This window comes from Callospermophilus lateralis, chromosome 1, assembly GCF_048772815.1.
Source record: "Callospermophilus lateralis isolate mCalLat2 chromosome 1, mCalLat2.hap1, whole genome shotgun sequence".
In the NCBI taxonomy this organism is placed as follows: Eukaryota; Metazoa; Chordata; class Mammalia; order Rodentia; family Sciuridae; genus Callospermophilus; species Callospermophilus lateralis.
In genome coordinates this window covers 55,604,125-55,630,902 of record NC_135305.1, presented here as the reverse complement: position 1 = coordinate 55,630,902, position 26,778 = coordinate 55,604,125, and the positions used below count along the sequence as shown (strand labels likewise).

Here is a 26,778-nt window from a genome sequence, read left to right as displayed (position 1 = left end):
TTAGTGGTGCTGCGTTCAAACCTAGGGCCTTGAACATGCTAGTCAAACACTTTACTATCGTGCTATTGAAGCCAGAATTAAACAAGCAGATAGGCAAGGGTCAGATCCAGAGAATGGGGGAATAGAGATGTTATTTCCTTCAGAGCCCTTCCTCTACCCTTATCAAAATAACCTGCTCCTGCTCTAATCTGTTGCTAAGGTAACCTGTCCCAGGGATTGTCCTTCCTTATAAGGAGTTGTTAATTCCGCCCCACTTCTTGCCCAGATCACTCCACCTTGGCCCTTCCAGCTCATCTACTTCTCACCTTTTGGAGATCCCACTGAACATCTCTTGGGCCTAGTCACTACACAGGAAGGAGAAAGAAGGGGAAAAGAGAGCAGGAGAACAAAGGATGCCTAGGAGATTAAAAAGGCAGAACACCCTCACTTCTAGATAGATACTAGAATACCACCTTTGGCCCCCCTTCTTCTTCCCAGAAGTTACCCCTTTTTAAATAAACCCTGATTTATATGCTTGCCTCTGAGTGCTTCTCTAATGTCATACTTCAACACATGAGAAAGCAAAACTCGGCACTGGTAACCAGCAGCATCACTGTAACTCCATTCCCTTATTTTTTTAGACAGGGTCTCACAAAGTTGTTGAGGAACTTGCAATCCTCTGCCTCAGCCTCCTGAATAACTGAGGTTATAGATGTGGACCTTTTTTTTCCTGGATTGATTCTTTATTCTTTGTAAATGATCAGTTTTCTTTCTTTCCTCTTCTTCTTTTAATTGGAGCTTTATATTTATACATTGTAGTTGGGTTAGTGAATAGTTTCTCTCTCTGAAAGTCTTTTTGTCCCCAATGTTCTACAATTTCAGAGGGATGAGCCATGGAATGAATCAATTTTTATGAATTGTGCCAGACAGTTGGTGCATTTCAATTTGGAAACACGTGATTTCCAGTTTTGTGTAACTTTCTTGAATTATTTTGTTCAATGGCTCCCCCCAACCCCCCCCAGGATATTTCCCACCATCTATCTTTCAGTCATAGGGCTTTTCATTTCTGTATGTATGTGTGTGTGTGTGTGTGTGTGTGTATGTGTGTATAATTGGTCTCTGAATTCTCCTTTTAAAATACTATCCTATCCTATTCTTATTTTATGTTGGCAGTTGTAACTCATAGCATATCCAATACATATATTTCAATTTTCTCCTCACTGAAGAATTTGTTTCCTCCAAGGTTACTTTTTCTTTTGCTTTGATCTTTATGAACTTGAAGGACATGGAAAAACAACTCCCACGAAGTAAAAAAGGATAATGGGTCCTAGGGAGAGAAGGAAAGCAATGGGCTCTGGATTTTCAAAATTTCCCGTGTCTACTGTTGTTCCCCAGACTTCCCAACCAACACATTCTGCTATGATTCAGTTTCACTGAACCCTGTAAAATTCAGACCCCTACTGTAACCAGTTGCCATTTTCTCTCCTGAAAAATATGCCCCTCCGTTGCTTAATAAAGGATCGTTGATCCATTGAGGTCTGTCTCCGTTCTTTTCTTTTCTTCATTTTGCTTTCAGTACTTCCACATTAGTTTGTTTATGAAGTTATCAAATCCCGGGTTCCTTTACCAACCTTTGCTGCTAGGAACTCCCATTCCTCCTCCCTGGCAATCAGCAGGTGACGGGCGGGGGGGGGGGGGGGTTCCACTGGGCAAAGTGCGCGTTAGGTGTTGAAAGCTCTTCCTCCAATCAGCTCCTAGGACGCTACCAGAGCCTCATTCTCCAGGTAGGAAACCGGAGAGTTGTCCCTAGGAATCTGATCATCCTTAAAAGAAAAATTAAAGATCCTAACTGGAAGGTCCTTGTTTAGCATCTGGATGGTCATCTTAAGTGACAGCTGCATTTTAGGAAAATTTTCGCTTTCCCCCTTAAGGGGGTTCTGAGAAAGGCTCACCACTCCCTCATACCAATCCAACCTTCACTGCCCATTAGGACCCGCCCGGGTCTAATCCCCGAGCCTGCCCCATAAAAGTCCCGAATCCCAAACCTGTGTTGCCTCTCTCTCTTATGGAGAGATGGCCTTTATTTGTCAGCTCTAAATAAACTCTCGTGTGTATCCCTGCCTGGTCTGCGTCTTTCATTTCCCGCTCGCCCGCCCCGTTTCCTCGCTTTCCTTTCACTAAAATTCTTTGAAAATGTCCCTATTAAACCGGACCAAATAACCTACATTTACTTTTAAGTTCTTAGTCAATAAGCTTACTCACACTCTCTAACATAATATTGTCTTAAGATATAAATTTAAATGATTTACAGAATCTATGGCGTGGAGGAAGCATACCTTCAAGCTACATTATCAGCAGCTCCCAGCAAGCAAGGGGCTTTACAATGATTGAGAGGGATTGCCCCTCCCCTCTCCCCAACCTTACGGGTTCCTGAGCGGCCATTCTGACCCTCGGCCAGCAGGTGGTGCCACGGCGCGGCCCGGGGCTACGCTGCCATGGCCTCTCTGGGCCCAGAGGAAGGAACCAGAGAGACAGCAAGAGGAAGTCGAGGTGGCGCGTAGTCCTAGAGACACCGAGTCGGAGCTGGTGTCTGTCGCTGGCCGGAGTCGCACTCCACACACCAAGCTGGCAGCGCATGGAGCCGAGGACTCGTGCGGAGGCAGAATGCATCAGACCGGCGAGATCTGCGAGGTGCTTGCAGCCCCGGTGAGGCGACCTGGGGAAGGGACGCTGGTGGCCCAGTCAGATAGTCAGATGGTACAGATCTCCCAGGGTAGATTGTTGGGGTGAGATGACCCTAGAAACTAGTGGTACCCGTGGCTGAGCTGGAGGGTCTTCCAAGACCGAGTTGTGCGGGCCGTGGTGACGCAAGCTTGTAATCCCCATTGACCCAGGAGGCTGAGGCAAGAGGAGCGCAAGTTTAAGACCAGCCTGGGCAACTTAGCCAGGCCCTAAGCAATTTAGTGAGACCCTGTCTCAAAATAAAATAAAAAGGACTCGAGATGGAACTCAGTGTTGAGACGCCCCAAGGGACGTAGGTCCAACGAAGTGGGTCTGATGGTCTGGGTGAGATGACAGATATCATTGGGTGGTAACCTCGGCGACTGGGCAGGTAACTCTGGTCTTAAGTGTCACAGACCTGGGAAGGTGGCAGTGGTGGCACCAAGGAGATAGCTATCTTTCAAACTGATATCTGATTGCTCTGGCCCCTAAGAAGGCCTCGAAGGGAGGGAGACTGGGACTCCTGTCTTCCAGTGGGTGTCCTTTAGGAGCCCTGTATGAGTTTCATCTTACTTCATTCTTAATTTGTTTTGTCACACCTATTTTCCTTCTAGTGTTCCTCTGAAAGTGGCGAGGAAGGGAAGAACATCGAAGAGAAAAGTAAGTAGGCTCCAAATACCTTCGCTCTTTTTTGCCCAGCATTCCTTCCAAATTCACCCTTCCAGGGTCTGCAACAGAAAAGGGTTCTTAGCCTGTTATCTTTCAGATGAACTATTTTCTTTCTGTGGAATATGCTTATATAGTAATAAATACTGATTATCATTATACACATATTGCTGTGTAAGGTTGTAAATGTGGGAGGCTTTGGAAAAGAACACTTCCTGACTCTCTACCTAGAACAGGAACTGGTATGGCTTCATTCAAGGTCTGTCCGTCAGATACAACTCAGAATAATTGGGACCTGCTTGTCACGTTAATGATGCATCAACTTAAGCATCAGGAGTTTGGAGAAGCTAATGATCTAGGAAACATGACGAATATCTTAATCAGGTTCAAAGGAGGTAAATGATAATCATTTAGTTGCACTTTTACCCTCAGTGAATTTGCAATTAAAATTTGCTTTGGGAAGAGCACGATGGATAATTTGAGTTCTGGATCTTGGACTGGTCAGGGAAGGGGGAAAAGTTGGTGCCTACATTTCATACCTAGGATAAGAACATATGCCAGGAATGTTGACATTTGTCATTTTACTTTAATGTGATTTTTTTTTTTCTTTTTAAGTTAACGTAGTAGAATCAACTCTGTAAGATACAGCAACCTAAGTATGGCAGGTTATTGGAAATCAAGGAATCTTCAGGGGCTTTTGAAGTGAATTTTTCTTTTGAGGCGGGGAGTAGAGCATATAATAGCTCTTTTATGGGAATCAGGGATTGATACCACTGAGCCACAATCCCAGCCCCAGGTCATAACTCTTGACAGTCATGGCTGCTACAGCTTAATTCCTTTTCCTTGAAGGATATGAGGGTGCCCCATAATTTTTAGTTAAACCCTTCTGTTATGGTTTAGATATGAGGGGTCCCTTGAAAAGCTCATGTTAGGCAATGCAGGAATGTTCATAGGTGAAATGGTTAGATTATGAGAACTGTAACCTTATCATTGGATTGATCCACTTGGATTAATACTTTGAATGGACTTTGGGTGATAACTGAAAGCAGGTAGGACATGGCTGGAGGAAGTAGGTCACTGGAGATATGCCCTTGGACTATATCTGTCCTGGCTCCTCTTGCACTCTGCTTCCTAGCTGTCATGAATTGATAGCCTTCCTCTGCCATACCCTTCTGCCATGGTATTCTTCATTACCTCAGGGTCAAAGCAATGGAGTTGGCCAACCATGGACAGAACCTATGAAACCGTGAACCCAAAATAAACTTTTCCACCTCTAAATTTTTTTTGTAAGATATTTTGATCACTGAGGTGAAAAACTGAATAACATACCTTTCCTTTTCCACATTCAGATGCCTCGGAAGTCTGATGCCTACCAATATATCATTTTAGTAACAGGACAGACACTGATTGTCATATCATGGACTTTGTCCTTGTTCCCAGTGTTCAGTCAACTACTTTGCAATTAGTAGTGCTCCTTACAAAAAAACAGAAAAGGAGAGACATAAAAATCTCCTAAATCACCAGTGTGTCATTTTGAAGTATGTCACTTGATCAAGAATGTACTATGTGACACATTTGAATTGTTATATACATAAAGAGTGTGATTTTTTTTTCTTTTATGTTGGGGTAGAATCAACTCCCTAAGTTGTAGCAACCTAACTTTTCCTGGAGGATTCCCTGTCTCTGTTTATTTGTGGATATACACAACTCACTTATTTATAATAAATAGGAAAAAAATAAGAAATTGTGAATATACAATGATATTAATATAATATTCATATATAATGATTAACTTACAATTGCACTAATGTATGATATTATGTATTGTGATTAATATACTGTATTATTATATATTAATAAAGTGTGGATGAAGACAGGTCAATCCTGTTCATATTTGAAGGAGAAGAAAATAAATAGTATTGGATTAAGAACAGGAAATGAGGGGCTGGGGATATGGCTCAAGTAGTAGCATGCTTGCCTGGCATGCGTGAGCACTGGGTTCGATCCTCAGCACCACATAAAAATAAAATATAGTGTCCACCTAAAGCTAAAAAATAATTAAAAAAAAAAACAGGAAATGAATTTTAGAAGTTAAATAAAAAAAGGGAAATTTTAGTTTTTGGTGGTAGAAGGAAGGGTGGGGGAAGAACATACCTGAAACCAAACATACTGATATGTATTTTGTTAGTCTTTACATGAATAACTGAATAATAGCTGATATTTACATTTTACATTTAGGTATATATTTAGATGTTAATAGTTAGGATGACTTGTAATGAAGGTGATTACATGTTGTTCTCAGGAGGCTCTGTTTCGTTCCCCCCAGCTTTATCCCTCACACACACACTTTTTAAAATTATTTTTAAACTAGGAATTACTCGAATCTAGAAAGGTTAATTCATCAATGTGGAAAAATTGAAATTGTGGAGGGAGTAGAACTGAGTGTGTTTATCAATGAAATGAAGTATAATTATACTTCAGGTTTTCTAAACTTGCCTGGAAGAAGAAGCTATGAGTAATGAAAAGAGGATAGCTTATGCATGGAAACAGATTCCTCAGAGAGAAACCTGAACTCAGCACACTGGGGTGGGCTGCGAGGACTGTTCCTGGTTTCCCTTGTGCTCTCCCTTTTTCTTTGGTCATGTCACCTCTTAATTCTTTGCCAAGAAACTGCTATGAACCTCCAGGTCCCTGAGGTGCAGGGCAAAGTTCAGAAAGCCACCTTGAGCCAGGCACAGTGCCACACCTGTAATCCCAGCTACTTGAGAGTGTGTGACAAGAAGATCAAAGTAGTCCAGCCTGGGTACCTTAGTGAGACCCTTTATCAAAATAAAAAGAGCTAGAGATGTAGCTTAGTGGTAGAGCACTTGCCTAGCATACAGAAGGCCCTGGATTCAATTTCTAGTATTGCAAAAAATAAAAAAAGAATGCCACACTGGTCAGCAAAGTATAGCAAGAGATACCTGATAAGAAGAGCAATGCTATTGATCCACAAATTGAGGACAATTGAAAATAAGTTGCCTTTGAAATAGACTATTTACTAAAAATTTGTTTTCTTAAGTATTTTGTTAAGATGAAACTTAAGCTGGATGAGGTGGTGCATGCCTGTAATCCCAGTGGCTCCCTGTAATCCCAGTGGCTCAGGAGGCTAGGACAGGAGGATCCAAAGTTCAAAGCCAGTCTCAACAAAAAGCGAGGTGCTAAGCAACTCAGTGAGACGCTGTCTCTAAATAAAATATAAAATAGTACCCCTGAGTTTAGTCCCTGGTACCCCCCCCAAAAAAAACTTGAAAAATTTAAATTTATATATTTGACTTTTGCTTCATTCCACAAAGAATTACAGGTAACTTTAATTAGGTCTTAATAAACATCCTTAAGAGTATTTGGGAAATTTCACATTGCTCTTCAACAAGAAATGGCTTCAGGGTTCCAAGTCATCTGCTTTGCCACGTTTTTACTAAGTCCAATATAAATTGGGCTAAATCTGGTTTGTTTGCTATGGAAAGAATCTCATTTTGTACAAAATAGCCATTTTGATTTTTTTCAAGTAATTTTTGTATTTTCTCTCATGTATTCTTTTTTCCTTCTTCCTGTTTCTGATATGGACATCTTTGTAACAATGACATTTTAAGCTTTTAAAACTGTTTAAGAGAGTTTTTACTTATTGGTCACCTTTTCAAATTTCTTCCATATACTTGAAATATTTCAATAATTTAACATTTTAAAACTAGAGAACTTATTTGTTGTTAGTCTAAATCTACCATTGATTCCTCATAAAATTAGAAAAGGGGGACTGGGGTTGTAGCTCAGTGGTGGAACACTTGCCTAGCATGTGTGAGGCACCAGGTTTGATTCTCAGCACTGCATATAAATAAATAAAAATAAAGTTCTATCAACAACTAAAAAAAAATTGAAAAGTTATTATCATTGTCATGGCAATGTCTATTGAAACCTCTGGTTACTAGGTCAGACTTTATGAGATTTTTTTCTTCACTCTGAATTTCTTCCACTCTTAAGTATTTTACTTGCTTGATAGACTGCTTTATAGCTATTCATTTAAATATTATGTGTCTATATATAGTGTATGTGTTTTAAAATTATTAGTGTTTAAAGGTAAACACACTGTCTTGTGTATCTTTTATATTTCCTTTAACTCTATAGTGCTTAGTGGTATTGAGTAGTTCCTTTTTAAATTTTAGGTGACATGAACATTGCATCTCTCGTGGGAGGTGAAGAGGTCTGCAGAGATACAGATAGTGGTGACCTTCCTTCTTATGTGTCTGCATTCATAGAAAAGGAAGTTGGAAATGACCTTAAATCTTTAAAAAAACTTGATAAACTCATAGAACAAATGACAGAAAGTAAAATGCAGTTAGAAGAACAGGTAAGTATTAAAACTTGTTGAAATAATATCAATAATAATGGGGCTGGGGCTGGAGCTCAGTGGTGGAGCGCTCGCCTGGCACATGTGAGGCCCTGGGTTCAATCCTCAGTACCACATAAAAATAAATAAAAATAAAAAGGTATTGGGTCCAGCTACAACTAAAAAATAAATATAAAAAAATAATTTCAATAACATACTCATTATAGGAATAGAATATAAACATAATCACTATTTATAGAATTTTAGAATTTGGATTGTGACAAAAGTCTAATCATTTTTAAACTATTTAATAGGTTTTTAAAGACCTACAAAGGTACTACATATTTTATAGATTATTTAAAAGACAAAAGTTCTTGCTGATTTATGTCTTGAAAACATAATGATAGCTAACATTTTATATAGCTTTTATAGAATGACTTCTAAAGTGCTTTATGAGTAAATAATTTTGTGGTTTACAAAAATGTTTAGACACTGTCATTCCAGTTTTTTTTTTTTTTAATAAATGCACACAGCAAGAAAAACAAAAAGTATAATATTGTAATACTGGTTATTTTAGGGTAGTTGGCTGAAAGTGACTTATTATCTTCATATTTTATGTCTTTTCAGGTTCTTTTTTCTTTTTACAATAAACATTACCTAAAATAAAAAAAAAAACAAAACAATGAAAGTATTCTTGAACCTAAAATAACTGGATTTGTATACCTGGAATAGTCAAAGAAAAAAAAAATATTGTTTAACTACCAAATTAGGTTAAGTACAGTCTGTGGATATGTGGATGTCATCCCTGGGTTGTCAGTTGTCTTATGTTCTCCTATCCCTACCCATCACCTTGGGCCTCCTCAACTCTCCTCTTTTTATCTTTCTACCACACCTACTGCTAGCCTCTATGTTTAGCCTGGCCCCATCAGTTTGTTTCAATCTTGAAGGGCTCTGTTAGAGGTTATGTTGTAGCTGAGCGGGTTGTGCCTATCCATTATGTGGTCTTCTACCATGCCTCACCTCATCTGCCAATCCTTCTACAGGAAGGTCAGTTCTACTGCGACACTAGGCTGCACTTTCACAAATTATATGTGAATAAACATAATGAACATAATGGTTTGTCGAATTCACATCCAGCATTTTATATTTGGGATTGATTGGTAGGGTTGAAGAAACCAAATCTTTCTTTTGAATTTTTTTTTTAATATTTATTTTTTAGTTGTAGTTGGACACAATACCTTTATTTCACTTATTTATTTTTATGTGGTGCTGAGGATCAAACCCGGGATTTCACATGTGTGAGGTGAGCACTCTACCGCGGAGCCACATTCCCAGCCCTCTTTTGAAGTTTTTAATGGATGATTTTCAGTTCTGTCAGAACAAACATGCTTTTGGAAGTGAATGAACTAAAAAAAGATTATGAAAATTTTATCTGATTGCTGCTATTCTCTGTCTTATTTATTTATTTATTTTTGGTATGGTTAGGTACTTACCATTTCATCAGAAATTCCTAAAAGAATTCAGAGTGCCTTAAAAAATGCAGAAGAATCAAAGCAATTCCTTAATCTGTTTCTGGAGCAAGAAACTCATCTCTTCAGTTCCATTAACAGCCATTTGCTGACTGCACAGCCTTGGATGGATGATCTTGGGGCCATGATTAACCAAATTGAAGAGATTGAACGGCATCTCGCTTACCTTAAATGGATTTCACAAATTGAAGAACTAAGGTAAAATAGGCCTCTTTGTTCTCATAATTATTGTTTTCCTTTGAGGCTCTGTCTTAGAGCATGCATGCTTGCCATTAAATAATTGAGTTAATTAAAGATTATAATGATGTAATTTTACCAGTTGTTAGGAAAATAGCATTATGATAATGATTCTTTTCCTTTGTTGTGAATGAACATAAACTTTTCAGGGAGTTTAATTTGCATTTGAAAGAAAGTAAGTATGTTAAAATTTTAAGTCTTATAGTTGTGTTATGAACATGTGGTAAAAAGTATTGTTTATAATATGAAATTAGTAAAACAAACACTCAGTGTGAATAATAGGTATCCCTGTTTAATTTTTTTTTTTTAAAGAGAGAGAGAGAGAGAATTTTTTTTTAATATTTATTTTTTAGTTTTCAGCGGACACAACATCTTTGTTTGTATGTGGTGCTGAGGATCGAACTGGGCCGCACGAATGCCAGGCGAGCTCACTACCGCTTGAGCCACATCCCCAGCCCTCCCTGTTTAATTTTTAGAGATTGTCACAATAAAGTGGATTGCTTCCTCTAGAATTTGAATTTTTTTTTTTTTTTTGTATTGGAGATTAAATTCAGGGACACTTAACCACTGAGTCACATCCCCAGCCCTCTTTTATATTTTATTTAGTGATAGGGTCTCACTGAGTTGCTTAGCCCCCCACCATTGCTGAGGCTATGTTTGAACTCAGGATCCTCCTGCCTCACCCTCCTGAGCCACTGGGGTTACAGGCGTGTGCCACTGCACCCAGCTTAGAATTTGAATTTTTTTCAGTGTGAATCATTAAATAACTTTTCTTAGATGAATAACAAAATTCTACTAACTGAGTAGGGGGGAGAGAAAGAAGTTCTTTTAAATTGAATATATACCACTGGTGATTATATCTGGTGTTGCTTTTTAAACAAGCCAGAGTAACATTTCTACCTAAATGGGCAACTTATTTGGCTTCAAGATATGGTCCCCTGAAATTATATTGTTGCATCCTTGCTTAGTTTTAGCTATTCTTGTTGCATAACTGTCAGTAGCCATTAATGTCTGGAAAACCAAAGGGAGAAAAATCATCCAAGAGTACCCTCTTCCTCAGGAGTGAACTAGGGTCTGGTGCATGCTAGGCTAGTGCCCTTCCACCCTGCCTGCCCCCTGCTGCTACCCACCTTTTTTTTGAGACATGGAAGTTACTCAGGCCATTCTTGAACTTGCCTCAGCCTTCTGAGTAGCTGGGATTATAGGTGTGACACCACCATGTCTGGTTCCAAAATTTTTAATATTTTCTTTAAGATATACCATAGTTAATATATTTAATGTTATATATGTTATCAATGTTATGTATTATTTTGTCCTGCATATGTTTCCTAAGATTATAAAGCATTTTAGTTATTAGTTTGGTATGAAAATCCTTATTTTGCATATACAGGTTTTATTTTTGAAGATTGTAGTGTGATTAGTGATTCCAGAAATTGACTTAAGCTTTTTAGATCATCTCATTCTTGTTTAAATTATTTGCAGTGAGGGAATTTTAAACCTTGCTTTATTTTATTTCTTTATTTCTCCTTGCCCCTCTGAAAGAAAATACCAGTAAGAGATAATATTAATAACCTTATTAAGTAAAATAAATTGTATAAAGGTCTCCCTCTCATTTTACTACATTAAAATTATTAGACTAACTAAAAGTATTAGATTAACTAGAATAGGACTGTGATTATTTATAACCATTTCTGATATCTAATTGTTTAAGAGAAATGTGTCCAAAGAATCATATTAGAAATAAGAAATTTATAATGAAGTACAGAAACAATTGTTTCTCTCTTTAATAATGTGTTCTTTCCCTTAAGTCTTTTGTGGTAACATCTCTATTTCTAGCTTTCTTTTGAGCTTTTGTAATTCTCTCTTTTAATTTAAATAGCTTCTTCTTGTTAGGACTAGCAGCTTTGTTCTGTTTTGTGAATTCTACAGTACATCAGTATCACTCCAAATGAAGACTTTTCTTAGGCTCTAAAATGTCCTTTATGCTTTGGTGTTCTGTAGAGATATATATCATCCTAGAAAGCAATTCTTCTATATTCTGTGGTTACTTGTACATTTTAAGTTCTTTTGTAACATTTGTATATTTCTTAAGCACAGTAATCTTTATTCCAATATAATGGAACACTTAGTTTGCAATATATTTCTTTGAAGTGGGAAATCAAGATTTGTTAGGCAAAGGAAGTAACAATTGAAGATACTGTACTTGACCCTAACAGATGGTATCCTGAACATGGGCTGCTTGCTGCTCTTAGAAGGTTGCTAAGTAATTTAGAGGACTCCAGGATCCAAGAGGGACATGGCGTTAGGTTAAATAGCCACATCAGGGTGGTGCTTCATTCTTCCTTCGATGTAACTTTATATAAAATGTGAGGGAGAATTGTTTTTTACAATTATTCTGAATAAATTTTCCTTAAGTTTATTTTCTTTCCTTTGTTTTGCAGTGATAACATTCAACAATATCTGATGACCAATAATGTGCCAGAGGCAGCCTCTATCCTGGTGGCTATGACAGAATTTGACATTAAACTTCAGGAATCATCCTGTACTCATCTTCTCAGTTTCATGAGAGCCACAGTTAAATTCTGGCATAAAATTCTCAAGGACAAGCTTACAAGGTAGAGAATTTACCCATATTTCATGGTCATTACTTTCAGTTGGATATTTGGCAATTATTTGATAACCTTATACTGAAATGTGTGTTTGTTTTCTGTTTCAGCGATTTTGAGGAAGTTTTAGCACAGATTCATTGGCCATTCATTGTGCCCCCTCAATCTCAAACTGTTGGCTTAAATCGACCCACCAGTGCCCCTGAGATATACAGTAACCTGGAGACATTGTTTTGTCAGTTATTGAAACTGCAAACCTCGTATCTTTGTCAAAGTGGAAAACTTAACTAAAATTTCTTCTTTATAGAGTGGATTTGTGGCTACAGTAAAACTTTTTGAAAGTGGTCAAGAACCAAATGGGAGTCCTGGGCCATTGAGTGGTGGATTTTTCTTTTGCAAAGTGAACTTTGTGTGAGCCAGAGTATTGCAAGGAAGAGTTCTGAGACAGGGACTGACCCAAGTTTGCATCATATTTGCATCACATATAATAGAATGAATGAACAATTGGGAGGAAACCTTAGTAACAAATCTAATCAAACGATAAATTGAATTTCCTAATATTTTTATTTTAGAAAAGATTTACAGATTAATTCCAATAAAAATGTTGTGCAATTTTACTAAACTTGTATATAATGTAAAGTTAGACTTACTATTTGTATCATAATTTTTACTTAGTATTGGTACATTTGTTGGGAAATTGTGGGTATACATATATTGTGTGTGAGTGTATATGTGCATATATATGTGTGTGTGTGTGTGTGTGTATATTTTATTCTTTTTCCTTGACTTCACTATGTCAGAGATGAATTACTTACTGAGCCAAAAGAACTCCCAGAAAAATATTCTCTTCCACCTTCCCCTTCTGTCATCCTGCCCATCCAGATTATGCTGACTCCCCTTCAAAAGAGGTTCAGGTATCACTTCAGAGGCAACCGACAGACTAATGTTATAAGCAAGGTGTGCTTTGCCAACTCTTACCTTTGGTTTTTAGTAATAGCAAATATTAAATATTTCTGTACTTTTACCAACTTAAAATTTACCTCTATTCATTTTTCTGTTTTTCTTCTAAAGAGCTAAATTCATGTTTTGTCATTGCCATTTATATTAGGGGACTTGGAAGTAGATATGTTGCAGGTGTCAGTTTACTCATTGGCATGTCATGTGACCAGTTTCTAGGGTTGCTATGGGTGCTGTAGCATTTGCTATGACAGTTTTTACAATTGGATCCACTGTGTGTCATTGTACAAATTGCTCCTTTGGATTTATAAATATATTGAAAGAAAAAGTGAATTCCCCAAAATAGTAGAGCATTAGTTTTGAATATAGGTGCTTATGCTAAAATGCTTTATAGCTGTGCAAAGAGATTATGGGAATAAATGTAAACAGTTTTGAGGACATTATCACCAATATTTTAATTGAGGGAACTTACTGGTGTATACTAGGCATATTGTTGAGATGGTTCTTTAATTTGGCTTGAGAAATAAGTCAAATTATAATCTTAGAAATTACTAGGAGGGCTGGGCATGGTGGTTTATGCCTGTAATCCCAGTGGCTTGGAAGGTAGAGGCAGGAGGATTGCAACCTTTTTTTGTTTTTGTTTTTGGTGGTGCTGGGGATTGAACCCAGGACTTTGTGCATGCGAGACAAGCACTCTACCAACTGAACTATATCCCCAGCATTGCAAGTTTGAGGGCAACTTCCACAATTTAACAAGACCCTGTCTCAAAATAAAAACGAAAAGGGGCTGGGGATATGGTAAAAGTGTTGCTGGGTTTAATCCCCAGTACCAAAAAGAAAAAAGGAGTTATTTACTACCTTATCTATTGAGTTTTGCTACCAATTAATGTAGCACATATAGTTAGGGGTTCAGTAAGTATTTTAAATTTTACTAATGCAAAATCACACTAGGCATTGTACATATCATATAAATGAACTTATCAAATTCATAGAATTTTAAAGGAATCACTAGGCATGGTGTGGTACATGCCTGTAATCCCAGCTACTTAGGAGGCTAAAGCAGGAGAATCCCAAGTTTGATCCGGGCAATTTAGCAAGATCCTGTCTCAAAATAAGAATAAGAGTGCTGGGAATGTAGCTTAGTGGTAGAATATCACTGAGTACAATCCCTATTACATTTAAAAAAAATTTTTTAAAGGAATCCAGGAATAGGTAATTACGTTTGTGTGTTTGCATAGGAAGGAGCATAGTGGCTTCACTTTATGGGTCTCTTTTGTTGAATGGGGTAGAAGGAAGGGCAGAACCACTTAGTACTAAATAATAAGACAAAGCAATGAACCTAAAGTTGTAGAGAGGCAGTAATAAGTTGATGTAAGAAACTTGTGAGTTGGTTGGCTGCTTTTGAAAGTATGGTCCCAGTGGACTTAGCACTCTGCCTCCAAGCCTAACCTGTGCAACCTTTGAGATTAGATACTGCCCTTATTCGTTTCTGTATTCCCAACATCTAGCACACAAGAGAGGTTTACCATTCAGTAAATATTTTTGGATCTTTGTTCAACAAAACTTGGAATGCTTGCAGAGATCATCTCTAAGGAAAATTTAAAATGCTGCTTGTCTTATTCCTTTCTATAATTATACCTGTTTTAAGCCAATTTTTTTTTCAATTTTTTCCTTAATCATTTGAAAAGAAAAAGAAGAAAATGATGTTTAAAAATTTAAAAAAACAACTTAAAGGCCATCAGTTCATTTTACCTATTATTAAAGTGCTAAGTTTTAAATATATATAGTTTTTTTCCCCCCATGGTGCTGGGGATTAAGCCCAGGGCTTGGCACATCCTAGGCAAACACTTTATATCCTTACTCCCTCTGGGATTTTAAATTTATGGGTTTATTGGCTTACACCACATTATTGGAATTTGTTGGGAGAATATTGAGAAATATTTGGTTATTAAGCTTTTCATGAGTTTGAAGTTCAGAGTAGAAATTATTTTCTTCTACATAGGAATTTTCAACTAATTTTTAAAAAGTGTTGTGTGTTTACAATTAAATATATATTTAATTATGACTGTCTACTCAGAATAAATAAAAAATTTAATTTATTTTACCTTCTTCCTTAGCCGGAATGGTACTTGGCTCAGGTACTTATGTGGATTGGAAACCATACTCAATTTCTGGATGAGAAGATTCAGCCAATATTAGACAATGCAGGCTCTGCAGTAAATGCCAGGGTAAGAGACTCAGTCCTAAGTGTTTCAGTTTTAGAGTTGTACCTGTACTTGAATACCTCGTTATCTACTTACCTCATGTGTGTTTCTTTTAGCTTGAATTTTCTCGGGGTCTCATGATGCTGGTTCTTGAGAAGTTAGCTTCAGATATTCCTTGTCTGCTCTATGATGACAATCTCTTCTGTCATTTGGTGGATGAGGTGCTGTTGTTTGAAAGGGAGCTACACAATGTTCACTGCTATCCTAGCACTTTTGCTAATTGTATGCATATTCTATCAGAGGAAACCTGTTTTCAGAGATGGTTGACTGTGGAGAGAAAATGTAAGTGCTCATGTGACCATAGAACAGAGATGCCTGTTTTTTGTTGTTGTTGTTGTTTGTTTTGTTTTTCCGCTTTAAAAAATTTGTTCTTGGGCTGGGGATGTGGCTCAAGCGGTAGCGCGCTCGCCTGGCATGCATGCGGCCCGGGTTCGATCCTCGGCACCATGTACAAACAAAGATGTTGTGTCTGCCGAGAACTAAAAAATAAATATTAATAAATAAATAAATAAATAAATAAATAAAATAAAAATTTGTTCTTTTTAGATATATATGACAATAGAGTATATTTTGACATACATACATAGAGTATAACTTGTTCTTATTGGGATCCCATTCTTGTGGTTGTACATGATGTGGAATTTCAATGGTTGTGCATCCATATATGAGCATAGGAAAGTTATGTCAGCTTCACTCTACTGTCTTCCCTATTCCCATTGAAATACCTTTTTGTTATATAAATTTTGGTGTTTTCCACCTCCATTCCTGGGTAGGAACTATAGTCATCAAAAATTTTCCTGGTCAGAGTTTACCAAGTTGCTTTCAGAGATAATCTTATTTTCTTTTCTTCCCATGAAACTTTATTTTTTTCTTGAATTACACTGTACATGCTTCTAGAGTGGAACAGGCAAACTGGTAGAGCATATAGCTATTTTATAGATTTACCACATAGTATTTTTGTTCTTGGTAGAATCTTTTTGGATGTATTCAGTGTTAACTATTTTTTTTTTCTTTTGGTGCCTGGGAGTCAACCCAGGGGTGCTTAACCACAGAACCAGATCCCCAAACCTTTTTTTATGTTTTAGTTTTAAGTTGGCACAATACCTTTATTTTTATGTGGTTCTGAGGATCGAACCCAGTGCCTCACGCATACTAGGTGAGCGCTCTACCTCTAAGCCCCAGCCCCCCAGCCCTTTTTCTATTTAATTTAGAGAGAGTCTTGTGAAGTTGCTAAGTTGCTGAGGCTGGCTTTGAACTTGAGATCCTCTTGCCTCATCCTCTTGAGCTGCTGGGATTATAGGTGTGCACCACCGTGCCTTGGCAGTGTAACTATTTTGAAGATTTGGAAATAGAGTATTTTAAATATATTATAACTAGTGGGATATTGTGGGTTTATTGTATAGAAGAGTCCCAAATTCCTAAAAAATTATAGGTTGAAAAAATAAGGAATGACTATAATTACTTAATTGACATAATCCTTTTTTTCTTCATATCAGTTGCTCTTCAAAAAATGGACTCAATGCTTTCATCAGAAGCTGCCTGGGTATCCCAATATAAGGATATCACTGATGTAGATGAAATGAAAGTTCCAGACTGTGCAGAAACTTTTATGACTCTACTCTTGGTTATAACTGGTAAGTATAAATGTTTCATGATAGGGCTTTGTTTTAAAAGTATTGACTTTTCACATGATACTTTTTCTAGTAGCTCAAAAATATTAATATAATACAGTAGTTATTATGATTCAGTTTATATTTTAGTTGATATCTAACAAATATTTGAATTTTTGGATTTTTAATAATTTAAGTTAGGACTTAAACATTGGTATACCTAAGGGAAAAAATCTTGAATTGTTATATTTAAACAAATAAGAATTTAATTTTATTCCCTGAAGTGTCTTGCCATTTAGCTTTTAAATGCCTTCAGTAATGGCAATTGGCCTAAATTAAATTAATTTTTTTCAAGAGATAAAGTCTCACTGTTTTTCTGGACTACCCTTGAACTCCTAGCTTAAGGGGTTCTTCTGCCTTAGCCTCCTGAGTAGATGGGAGACCATAGGCATGTGCCACCATAAATTTTTTTTTCTTTTTAATTTTCTTTGGAGTTGTAGATAGACAGAATGCCTTTATTTGTTTATTTTTTAGACAGAATGCCTTTATTTGTTTATTTTTATGTGGTGCTGAGGATCGAACCCTGTGCCTCACGCATGCTAGGCAAGCGCTCTGCCACTGAGCTACAGCCCCAGCCCCTGAAGATTGGAATAGGAATTCTTATCATGCAAGATTTGTCTGGCTGGAGAGTAACCTAGCAGCTGCTGGCCCTGGTTGGTAGGCATTATCCATGTTGTCCCACTGTAGGCCTGCTGATTCTCCAGGTTCCAGAAGCCTTCATTGACACCATCCATCCTTAGTTCTCTTTGTTTCCCTGCTCCTTTGGCAATCTATTTCTTGGTCACATAACATGAAGAAGTGTATTCCAGCCCAATCAGTAAATAATTTTGTATTCTTAATTATAAGAAAAAAATATGAAAAACCCTTAAAAACTTAAGAAAAAACTCATGTGACTTTAAAAAAAATTGTACTAGGAATATTTTCAAACAAACACAAAGGCAGGAGCCTTTGTTACCCATTGTCAAGGTTCAAAACAATTGTGTTTTCTGTAACATTTTTCTACCCAACTTTTTTTCCCTTGGAGTATTTTCAAGGACATTTCAACATCATGTCACCTGTAATTCCTTAAATATGTATCTTATTTAATCTCTAGGAGCTTCTCCTTTATTTTTATTTTTTAAAAATTTATTTATTTGTTCTAATCAGTTATACATGACAGCAGAATGAAGGCATTTTTTTTTTTATTTGTTTATGGTACTGGGGATTGAACCCAGGGATGCTCTACTACTGACTGCCCCCTCCCCTCTTCTTTTTTGGTATTAGGCATTGAGCCACATCTCAGCTCCCCCGCATTTTTTTTTTTTTTTTTTTTTTAATTTTATTTAAAGACAGGGTCTCACTGAGTTGCTTAGGCCATGCTAAGTTGCTGAGGCTGGCTTTGAGCTTGTGATCCTCCTGCCTTAGCCTCCAGAGCTGTGTGTTTGCTAGGCTTTTGTGTGTGCCACCATACCCAGCCCTCAGCCCTTTTTATTTTTTTGAGACAGGATCTCACTAAGTTGCCCAGATTAGCCCTGAACTCCTCCTCTACTAGCCTCCCAAGTAGCTGGATTATAGGTGTGTGCCACCATGCTCAGTGGCATTTTTTTAAAAAAATATTTATTTTTTAGTTGTAGTTGCATACACTGTTGTTAATTAATTTTATTATTTTTATATGGTGCCTCACCCATGCTAGATGAGTGCTTTACTGCTGAGCCATAATTCCAGCCCCTCAGCGGCATTTTTTAATGTGATTTTTCTTATGGGTTTTTAAAAAATCAAGGCATGATTTATATATACAGTGAAGTGTACAATATGAAAATGTGAAGTGCATTGCCCAGTTTACTGTTCAGTGATTCTTGATAAATATGTATACCTGTGAAACCTGTATTCTTAGAGCATTTAAAAAAAGATAGATCCATACATAAATGATAAATTGACTTTTGGCAAAGTAGCAAAAGCCTTTATTATGGATGGTACCAAAACCTTTCATGTCTTACTAACTCTCTCCACAGACAGGTATAAAAATCTCCCCACAGCTTCCCGAAAGCTGCAGTTCCTGGAGTTACAGAAGGACTTAGTAGATGATTTTAGGATACGATTAACGCAGGTGATGAAAGAAGAGACTAGAGCCTCCCTTGGCTTTCGATACTGTGCAATTCTTAATGCTGTGAACTACATCTCAACAGTACTAGCAGACTGGGCTGACAATGTTGTGAGTTAACACACTTTTATATTAAGAAATATATTGGTGGTTTGAACTATTTTGACCTTTTGAAATGTTGAATCTATTGTAAGCAAAGTAACATGTTAGATACAATCACAATGATGCCAAACTTCAGAGATATGATTAAAGTATACTTTTTTCTCAGTCAAATCCAAAATAGATAAATAATCCTGATATTTTAATGAACTTAACCATTGGAAGACTGAAATATATATGACTTAGTGGTAGAATGCTTGAGACCTTGAGTTCAATCCCCAATGCCACCAAAAACAAAAAACAAAACAAAAAATTGAAAAAAAAAATCTTTCATGAAATAGTTGCTCATAGAATGGACCTCTTTTCATTTTTCTTTGTCCTCAGAAAATATTCATATATGGTAATTACCACCATGGAAAAATTGTTATTAAATAATGATATCAAAAATCAATAAAAGGGCTGTGTTGTGGCTCAGTGGTAGAGCACTTGCCTAGCATGGGTGAGGCACTGGATTGGATTTCTGGCACCATATACAATAAACAAATAAAATAAAGGTATTGTGTCCGTCTACAACTACAAAAAATATATATATATATATTTAAATATTTATTTTTTTAGTTTTAGGTGGACACAATATCTTTATTTTTTTTGATGTGGTGCTGAGAATTGAACCCAGTGCCTCAGGCATGCTAGGTGAGCGCGCTACCACTTGAGCCACATCCCAGCCCTGACAAAAATATTTTTTAAAAAATAAATGAAATCCAGGACTCTGGTCTAGAGGTATAGTTAGTTAGTGGCAGAGTGCTTGTCTAGCTTGCATGAATCTCTGGACTCTGGGTTCAATTCCTGACACCACCAAATCAATCAATCAATCAATCAATCAATCCAGGACTTGAAGGAAAATAAAAGAGTAACATTTGATACTTGAATGTCTTCAAAACATGACAAATTATGAAGAATCATTATAATAGAAACATTTTTAAAATTTTAATTCTTTCAGACATTAAAAAATTATTTATGGGGCTGGGGTTATAGCTTAGTGGTAGAGCGTTTGCCTCGCATGCATGAAGCCCTGGGTTAGATCCTCAGCACCACATAAAAATAAATAAATAGGGGCTAGGGATAATAGCTCAGTTGGTAGAGTGCTTGCCTTGCATGCACAAGGCCCTGGGTTCAATCCCCAGCATCACCAAAAACAACAATCACAACAAAAATAAATAAATAAAAGATATTTAAAAAATTATTAATGGCTGGGATGTGGCTTTGTTGTAGAATGCTTACCTAGTAGAATGCTTACCTAGAATATATAAGACTCTGGATTTGATCCTTAGCACCTCAAATAAATAACTATTTTTAAACAAACAGGAAAATAACCCCATGTGCCACCCAGCTTCTTACCCTACTTCTGTTTCATTTCAACTTCTTCACATCCCCCAACACCATTTAATTATTTTGAAGCAGGCCTCAGATATATTTCATGGTAAATATTTTAGTATTTATCTCTTAGAGATAAATACTAAAATAACCCAAGGAATATCCTGGCTAACAGGGCTTCTGGTAACCTGATTTTCCAAATGTACTTCTAACCAGAAGTGAAGAAACCTAATTAGCCTTTATAGCCTTGATATAGACAAATTAATTCCTTTAATTATTTTAGATACAGTATTATAGTAATCTCAGAGGGCTTCCCAGACTTCCTTCTTGGACAAGGTACACTTGCATGGGAACCACTGTTCTGAGATCATCTGAAACATCTATGTGTTTCATAAAGTAAGTTCATGACACAAAACATTTTTAGAGAACTAGGATGACCACCATGGTGAAATATACATTAAACAGTAAAAAAAAACTATGCTGCATAAATAGGTTAATGAATATGAAGATACATTCATTATAAATGTATAATTATGTCATAAAACAAAAATAGGAAAGTAAACAATAAAACAACTATAATTTTACCTATAAACTTAAAATATTACTCTTAATATGTAATAGGTAAAGTGGGAATTTAAAAATTATGAAGTATATAATTAGAAAAATTGACTAGCTGGGGAAAAACATAATTTCTTTTTTTTTTTTTTGTGGTCCTGGGATTGTGGTCCAGGGTGGTGTGCATGCAAGGCAAGCATTCTACCAACTGAGCTATATCCCCAGCCTGAAAAACATAATTTTTAAGTATGTTACAAAGATGGACAAGGTGAATTAATTTAAAATCTGTATATTATCCAATTTTAATTCAGTAAGAAAAAATAAAAGCAGAAAAGAAGCATATTTAAACACTAACATTTAAAAAATATTTAGTGTCTGGATTAGGGAGGAGGTATAGAAATAAGATAAGAATGTATTTTAAATTATGAATTTGAGGCAAAAATTATAGTGATAATGCATTATGTAGTGTATTTTGTTTTCCATAAAACAAAAAATTATAGTGTACTGCTAGAAGAAAACTTTCTTCACTGTACCTATTTACCATGAAAGAAAAGACAAAACAAAAAAGTCTTTTTCTTAAAAACAGGTGATAAGCCAAAATAAAATAGTAATAAGCCAAATAAACCAAAAATGAATTTACCAATAACAGATATAAACAAGATATTGATAATATGATCACAATCAGAGCTACATCCTTTTTATTTTATTTTGAAACAAGGTCTCACTAAGTTTACGAGGCTAACCTTGAACTTGGGATTCTCCTGTTTTACCCTCCCAAACTGTTAGATTTACAGGTGTGTGTCACCATGCCTGGCGTAGTTTATTCTTAATTGAACTCTGGGACTTAGTAATCATTTCAAATTGTTTTTTATAAAAATGTTAACAGAAATCCATGTGCATAATGTCATTCTGCTGAGCGAGGAAAATAAAATATTTTTAAAGTGATTATAGAGTATAATGATCAGTGCATTTGTAAAGTCAACTAATCAGCATACATTCATTCATTTTGCACTTTTGTGTGTCGTGTTTCTAATTTAAGTGAGTATTCTTCCAGCCCCCACACTGCTCCATTTGCTGCTAAAGCTTTTTCAATAGTATGAAACAAATTGTCATTCTTGATTCTTATGCCAGATGATCTAATAAGAGACTCATTCAGGGATAGATTTTTAGCTTCAATGAAATTATTTGTGGAACATCATTAACTAATTTACTTGGTGCCAGGGACTGTTAACAAAGACAAATTAGCCATTTTCCTTACCCTTAGAAAACTTAAAATCTTATGTCGAATTAACTAGGTCTCACCATGGTTTTTACGATGCTAATTCTGTCTTAATATCAAAATGTCCTTCAGTCTGTGAATGCTTTAAATAAAAAATCATTAAAGCTCTTTTTTACGTAATTACATAACTAGAAAAAAAGAAAAAAAAGAACTGAGTTCAATTTCCATTCATTGCATATTCTTTATTGATAACTGTTGGCAGATTATGCCAAGCCTGAAATATCCAGCCATTCAGAATTAGGAATTTTTTACTTACAAGTGACAGAAACTCGATTTGAACTGGCCTAAGTCATGGGATAGAGTGGGATAAGGAATTTGTGTGACACCTTGCCTGGCTTGGTTTTCATTACTTAGGAATGGCTGTTCTAAAGTTCATTTCTGGTTTCATTCTCAGGTAGGCTCTGGACATGTGGCTCTAGGTGGCTCCAGGCTCACATGTTCCATCCCTAATCTCAAAAGACTGTGTTTCCCCTGACAGTTTCAGCAGATTTACCAAGGTGACCTCTTAACTGTTCCAACCCTGAAACAACCTTGGTGTGGCCAGGGCATGATATTACCATGTTTGGCAACAAAGAGTAGGGATAATGCCACCTGAGTTTAGTTGTTTTGGAGTAGAACATCAGAGTAGAAGAGGTGATTTCCCCAAAGGAAATCAGGGGTACTGGTACTGTTATCAAAAGAAAAGGGAAAGATGCTGGTCAGGTAAAAGTAGCCATGACACATTACTATGTAAATGAATATGGAGAGAGAGAGAGACTGTGAATAATATTCTGTGTTCATGTTGAGTAGTAGTAAATTTTAGTAGTAAATGTTTAGGAAAATTGATCATCAGATTTTTTTCCCCCCAGTGCTGGGAATTGAACCCAGAGCCTATGCACATGCTAGGCAAGCTCTTTACCACTGAGTTGTACTCCTAGCCTGATTTATGTAGTTTATCATTCATGAAGTCTTTGGGGGAACTCTAAATGGCTTTTAGTTTATTATTGCTATTTGCATTACACTAGATTGAATTTGGGAGCACCTTATCATTGAGTTACAACTCTATCCCTTTTATTTTTTGAGATAGGGTCTTTGCTAAGTTGCCAAGGCTGTCCTCAAACTTGGGATCCTCCTGCCTCAGGTCCCTGAGTAGCTGGGATTTCAGATATGCATGACCTCACCCATCTTGAATTTTATTAATTTTTCTTTTTTTTTGGTGGGGGGTACCAGAGATTGAACTCAGGGGTACTCAACCACTGAGCCAGATCCCCAGCCCTATTTTGTATTTTATTTAGAGACAGGGTCTCACTGAATTGCTTAGCATCTCACTTTTGCTGAGGCTGGCTTTGAATTCGAGATATTCCTGCTTCAACCTCCTAAGCCACTGGGATTTCAGGTGTGTGCCCCATGCCCGGCTATTAATTTTTCATGAGTTTCATTTCAATAACTTTTTTGCAGTACTGGGGACTGATCCCAGGGGTACTTTACCAGCAAGTTAAATCCCTAGCCATTTTTAGTTTTGGTATTGGGTATTGATTCCAAGGGGGTTCTACCAGTGAGCTATATATCCCCAGCCTTTTTTATTTTTTTATTTTGAGACAGGGTTCACAAAGTTGCCCAGACTCTCCTTGAACTTGTGATCCTCCTTCCTCAGTCTCCCAAGTAGCTGGGATTACAGGTGTGTGCCACCACTCCTGGCTCATTTTAAAAACTTTAAAACAAAGGAACCAAAAATTCTTAAGGCAACATTTCAAGAGTAACCAAATATTTGATGCCTTTAACATGGTTCATTATGACATATTTATTGTTTAATATAGTTTAGGTTTTTATTTGAAAAAATAACCTTGGAAAAATGGAATATTGGTATTCTGTAGTTGTATTTTTAAAAAATATTTATTCTTAAGTTTTAGGTGAACACAATATTTGTATTTTACATTTATGTGGTGCTGAGGATCGAACCCAGTGCCTCATGCATGCTAGGCAAGCACTCTACCACTGAGCCACAATCCCAGGCCCCTGTAGGTGTATTTTTGAGGAAAGAAATTTCAGATCTTCATGGTTAATCTTACTCTTTTTTTTTTTTTTCCTGGTATCAGGGATTGAACCTAAGGGTGCTTAGCCACTGAGCCACATCCTCAGCCCTTTTTAATATTTTATGTTGAGATAGGGTTTCATTGATTGCTTAGGGCCTCGATAAGTTGCTGGGGCTGGTTTTGAACTTGCAATCCTCCTGCCTCAGCCTCCTGAGATGGTGGGATTATTGGTGTGTACCATTGTGCCCAGTGCTAATCTTACTATTAAATGCTTATTGTTAGTGACATTTTTTCTGTTTAGTTAAGTACAAGATTACTGTAGAAAGGAGCAAAAGAGAAAAAAATTTGACTATGTAATACAAAATTCAAAAGCCACAAGATGGCTTATAGTGAAAATAGGTAGTAATACTGACCCTGTCCAGTTTTATCAATTTCTGTGTAGCCTACCAAAGCTATTCATAAAAACACAGTGTGGAGGGTGGTGTGGTGGCACAGGTAATCTCTGTGGCTCTGGAGGCTTAGGCAAGAGTATTGCAAGTTCAAAGACAGCCTTGGCAACTTATTGAGACCCTGTCTTAAAATAAAAAGGGCTAGGGACGTAGCTCAGTGATAGAGTGCCCCAGGGTTTAATCCTCAGTACAACAAAAAAACAAGAGTGTGTGTATATGAATGATAACATACCACGAAACTCTTCTGATTTGCTTTTTCCATTTAACAAGACGAGGTGATTATTCCATTTCAGAACATAAGAGAGTTGTCTAATTCTTTTTAACTATAAGCTATATAACATTCCATTGTATAAAGAACATTAACCAGTCCTCAGTCAGTTCCATTTCAGAATATAAAAGAGTTGTCTAATTCTTTTTAACTATAAGCTATATATATCACTCCATTGTATGAAGAACACTAACCAGTCCTCAGTCAGTGGATATTTAAATTCTTTTTAATCTTTTGCTAATTAGCCACAGCATTTTTTTCCCCTGAAGAGGAAAAAGGATAATGTTAATTTCACCTGTAAAAATGACATTTTAACTCTCTTAAATTTCATGTATTCCAAGTTCCCTACAACTCTCAGTCTATATCAATAAAAATGAATAAATGGGCATGTTTGCCATCAGGAAAATGCAAAATACTACAAGCAAAAATGACTAGGGCTGGGGCTATAGTTCAGTGGCAAAGTGCTTGCTTAGCATGTGTGAGGCGTTAGGTTTGATCCTTAGAATTGCATAAAAATAAACAAGTAGAATAAAGGCAGTCTGTCCATCTACAACTACAAAGAAAGAAAGAAAGAAAATGACTAGCCAGGCATGCTGGAGCATGCCTGTAATCCCAGCAGCTTGGGAGGCTGAGGTAGGAGGACTGAGTTCAAAGCCAGCCTCAGCAATTTAGTGAGGCACTTAGCAACTCAGTGAGACCCTGTCTCTAAATAAAATATAAAAAAGGGCCCAGGATATGGCTCAGTGGTTAAGCACCTAGCAGTTGCTGTAGGAAACAGCCTGGCAATTCTTTCAACAGTAAATGTAGAAATACCATTTGCTCTGGCAATTCCACTCCTATAGTTTTATACCAAGAGAAATGAAAACACATGTCTGCATAAAACTTTGTGCACAATTGTTCAAAGAAGCATTATTCATAATAAAGAGTGGGAATAATCCAAATGTTTATTGGCTAATGAATGCATTAAATAAAATTCAGTATGTTCATACATTAACATACATACCACACTAATGTTACAATATTACAAAACTTAAAGCATTATACTAAATAAAGACAATCACAAAAAACACGTTAAAATGCTTAGGGAAGGCAAATCAATACAGAAAGTAGATTAGTGAGATTAGTGGTTGCCTAGGGTTGGAGGGAGTGGGGAGAGAATTGGGGGATAAAGGCTAAGAATGAGAGTTTGGGGGTACCAAGACGTTAATGACAATGTCCTAAAATTGTGATGGATGCACAATTCTAAATTTACTACAACAACTGAACCATATACACTTGAGAAGGGTGAATTGTATGATATATAAATTCTATTTCAAGATGTTGAAGTATGTTAATAAATGTGTTAATGTGTTTTTTGTTTCAGTTCTTTCTACAACTTCAACAGGCAGCCCTAGAGGTTTTTGCAGAGAATAATACCCTCAGTAAATTGCAGCTGGGACAACTAGCCTCTATGGAGAGTTCTGTCTTTGATGACATGATTAACCTCTTAGAGCGTTTAAAGCATGATATGTTGACTCGTCAAGTAGACCATGTTTTTAGAGAAGTTAAAGATGCAGCAAAATTTTATAAGAAAGAAAGGTAGGTACTTTGTATAAGTTAACTCTTTATGCCAGTTTAGTAAAAGTTGAAAGATGGTACATGCAGTCAGATTCCAAAGTGTCTAGATAGAA

At 36.6% G+C, this 26,778-nt stretch overlaps 1 protein-coding gene and 1 non-coding gene across 3 annotated transcripts in view; both read left to right on the top strand.

Annotated features, from left to right (window-relative positions):
• Positions 1-2,532: 2,532 nt before the first annotated feature.
• The window catches only part of Rint1 (RAD50 interactor 1), a 28,114-nt gene continuing 3,868 nt past the window's right edge, over positions 2,533-26,778 (top strand). Inside the window, exons 1-12 of one of the 2 annotated variants that reach the window (XM_076862401.1) lie at positions 2,533-2,685; positions 3,315-3,360; positions 7,566-7,750; positions 9,215-9,456; positions 11,937-12,110; positions 12,212-12,361; positions 12,902-13,058; positions 15,176-15,286; positions 15,379-15,604; positions 16,819-16,956; positions 18,984-19,183; positions 26,472-26,686. In XM_076862401.1, the coding sequence (XP_076718516.1) occupies positions 2,644-2,685; positions 3,315-3,360; positions 7,566-7,750; positions 9,215-9,456; positions 11,937-12,110; positions 12,212-12,361; positions 12,902-13,058; positions 15,176-15,286; positions 15,379-15,604; positions 16,819-16,956; positions 18,984-19,183; positions 26,472-26,686 (1,886 nt within the window). In that variant the 5' untranslated portion in view covers positions 2,533-2,643. The remainder of the gene's footprint in view (positions 2,686-3,314; positions 3,361-7,565; positions 7,751-9,214; positions 9,457-11,936; positions 12,111-12,211; positions 12,362-12,901; positions 13,059-15,175; positions 15,287-15,378; positions 15,605-16,818; positions 16,957-18,983; positions 19,184-26,471; positions 26,687-26,778) is intronic. The other variant, XM_076862405.1, reaches the window with a different exon arrangement.
• On the top strand, positions 20,292-20,363 carry Trnaa-ugc (transfer RNA alanine (anticodon UGC)). The gene has a single exon. It is a non-coding gene; the product is annotated as a tRNA-Ala (tRNA).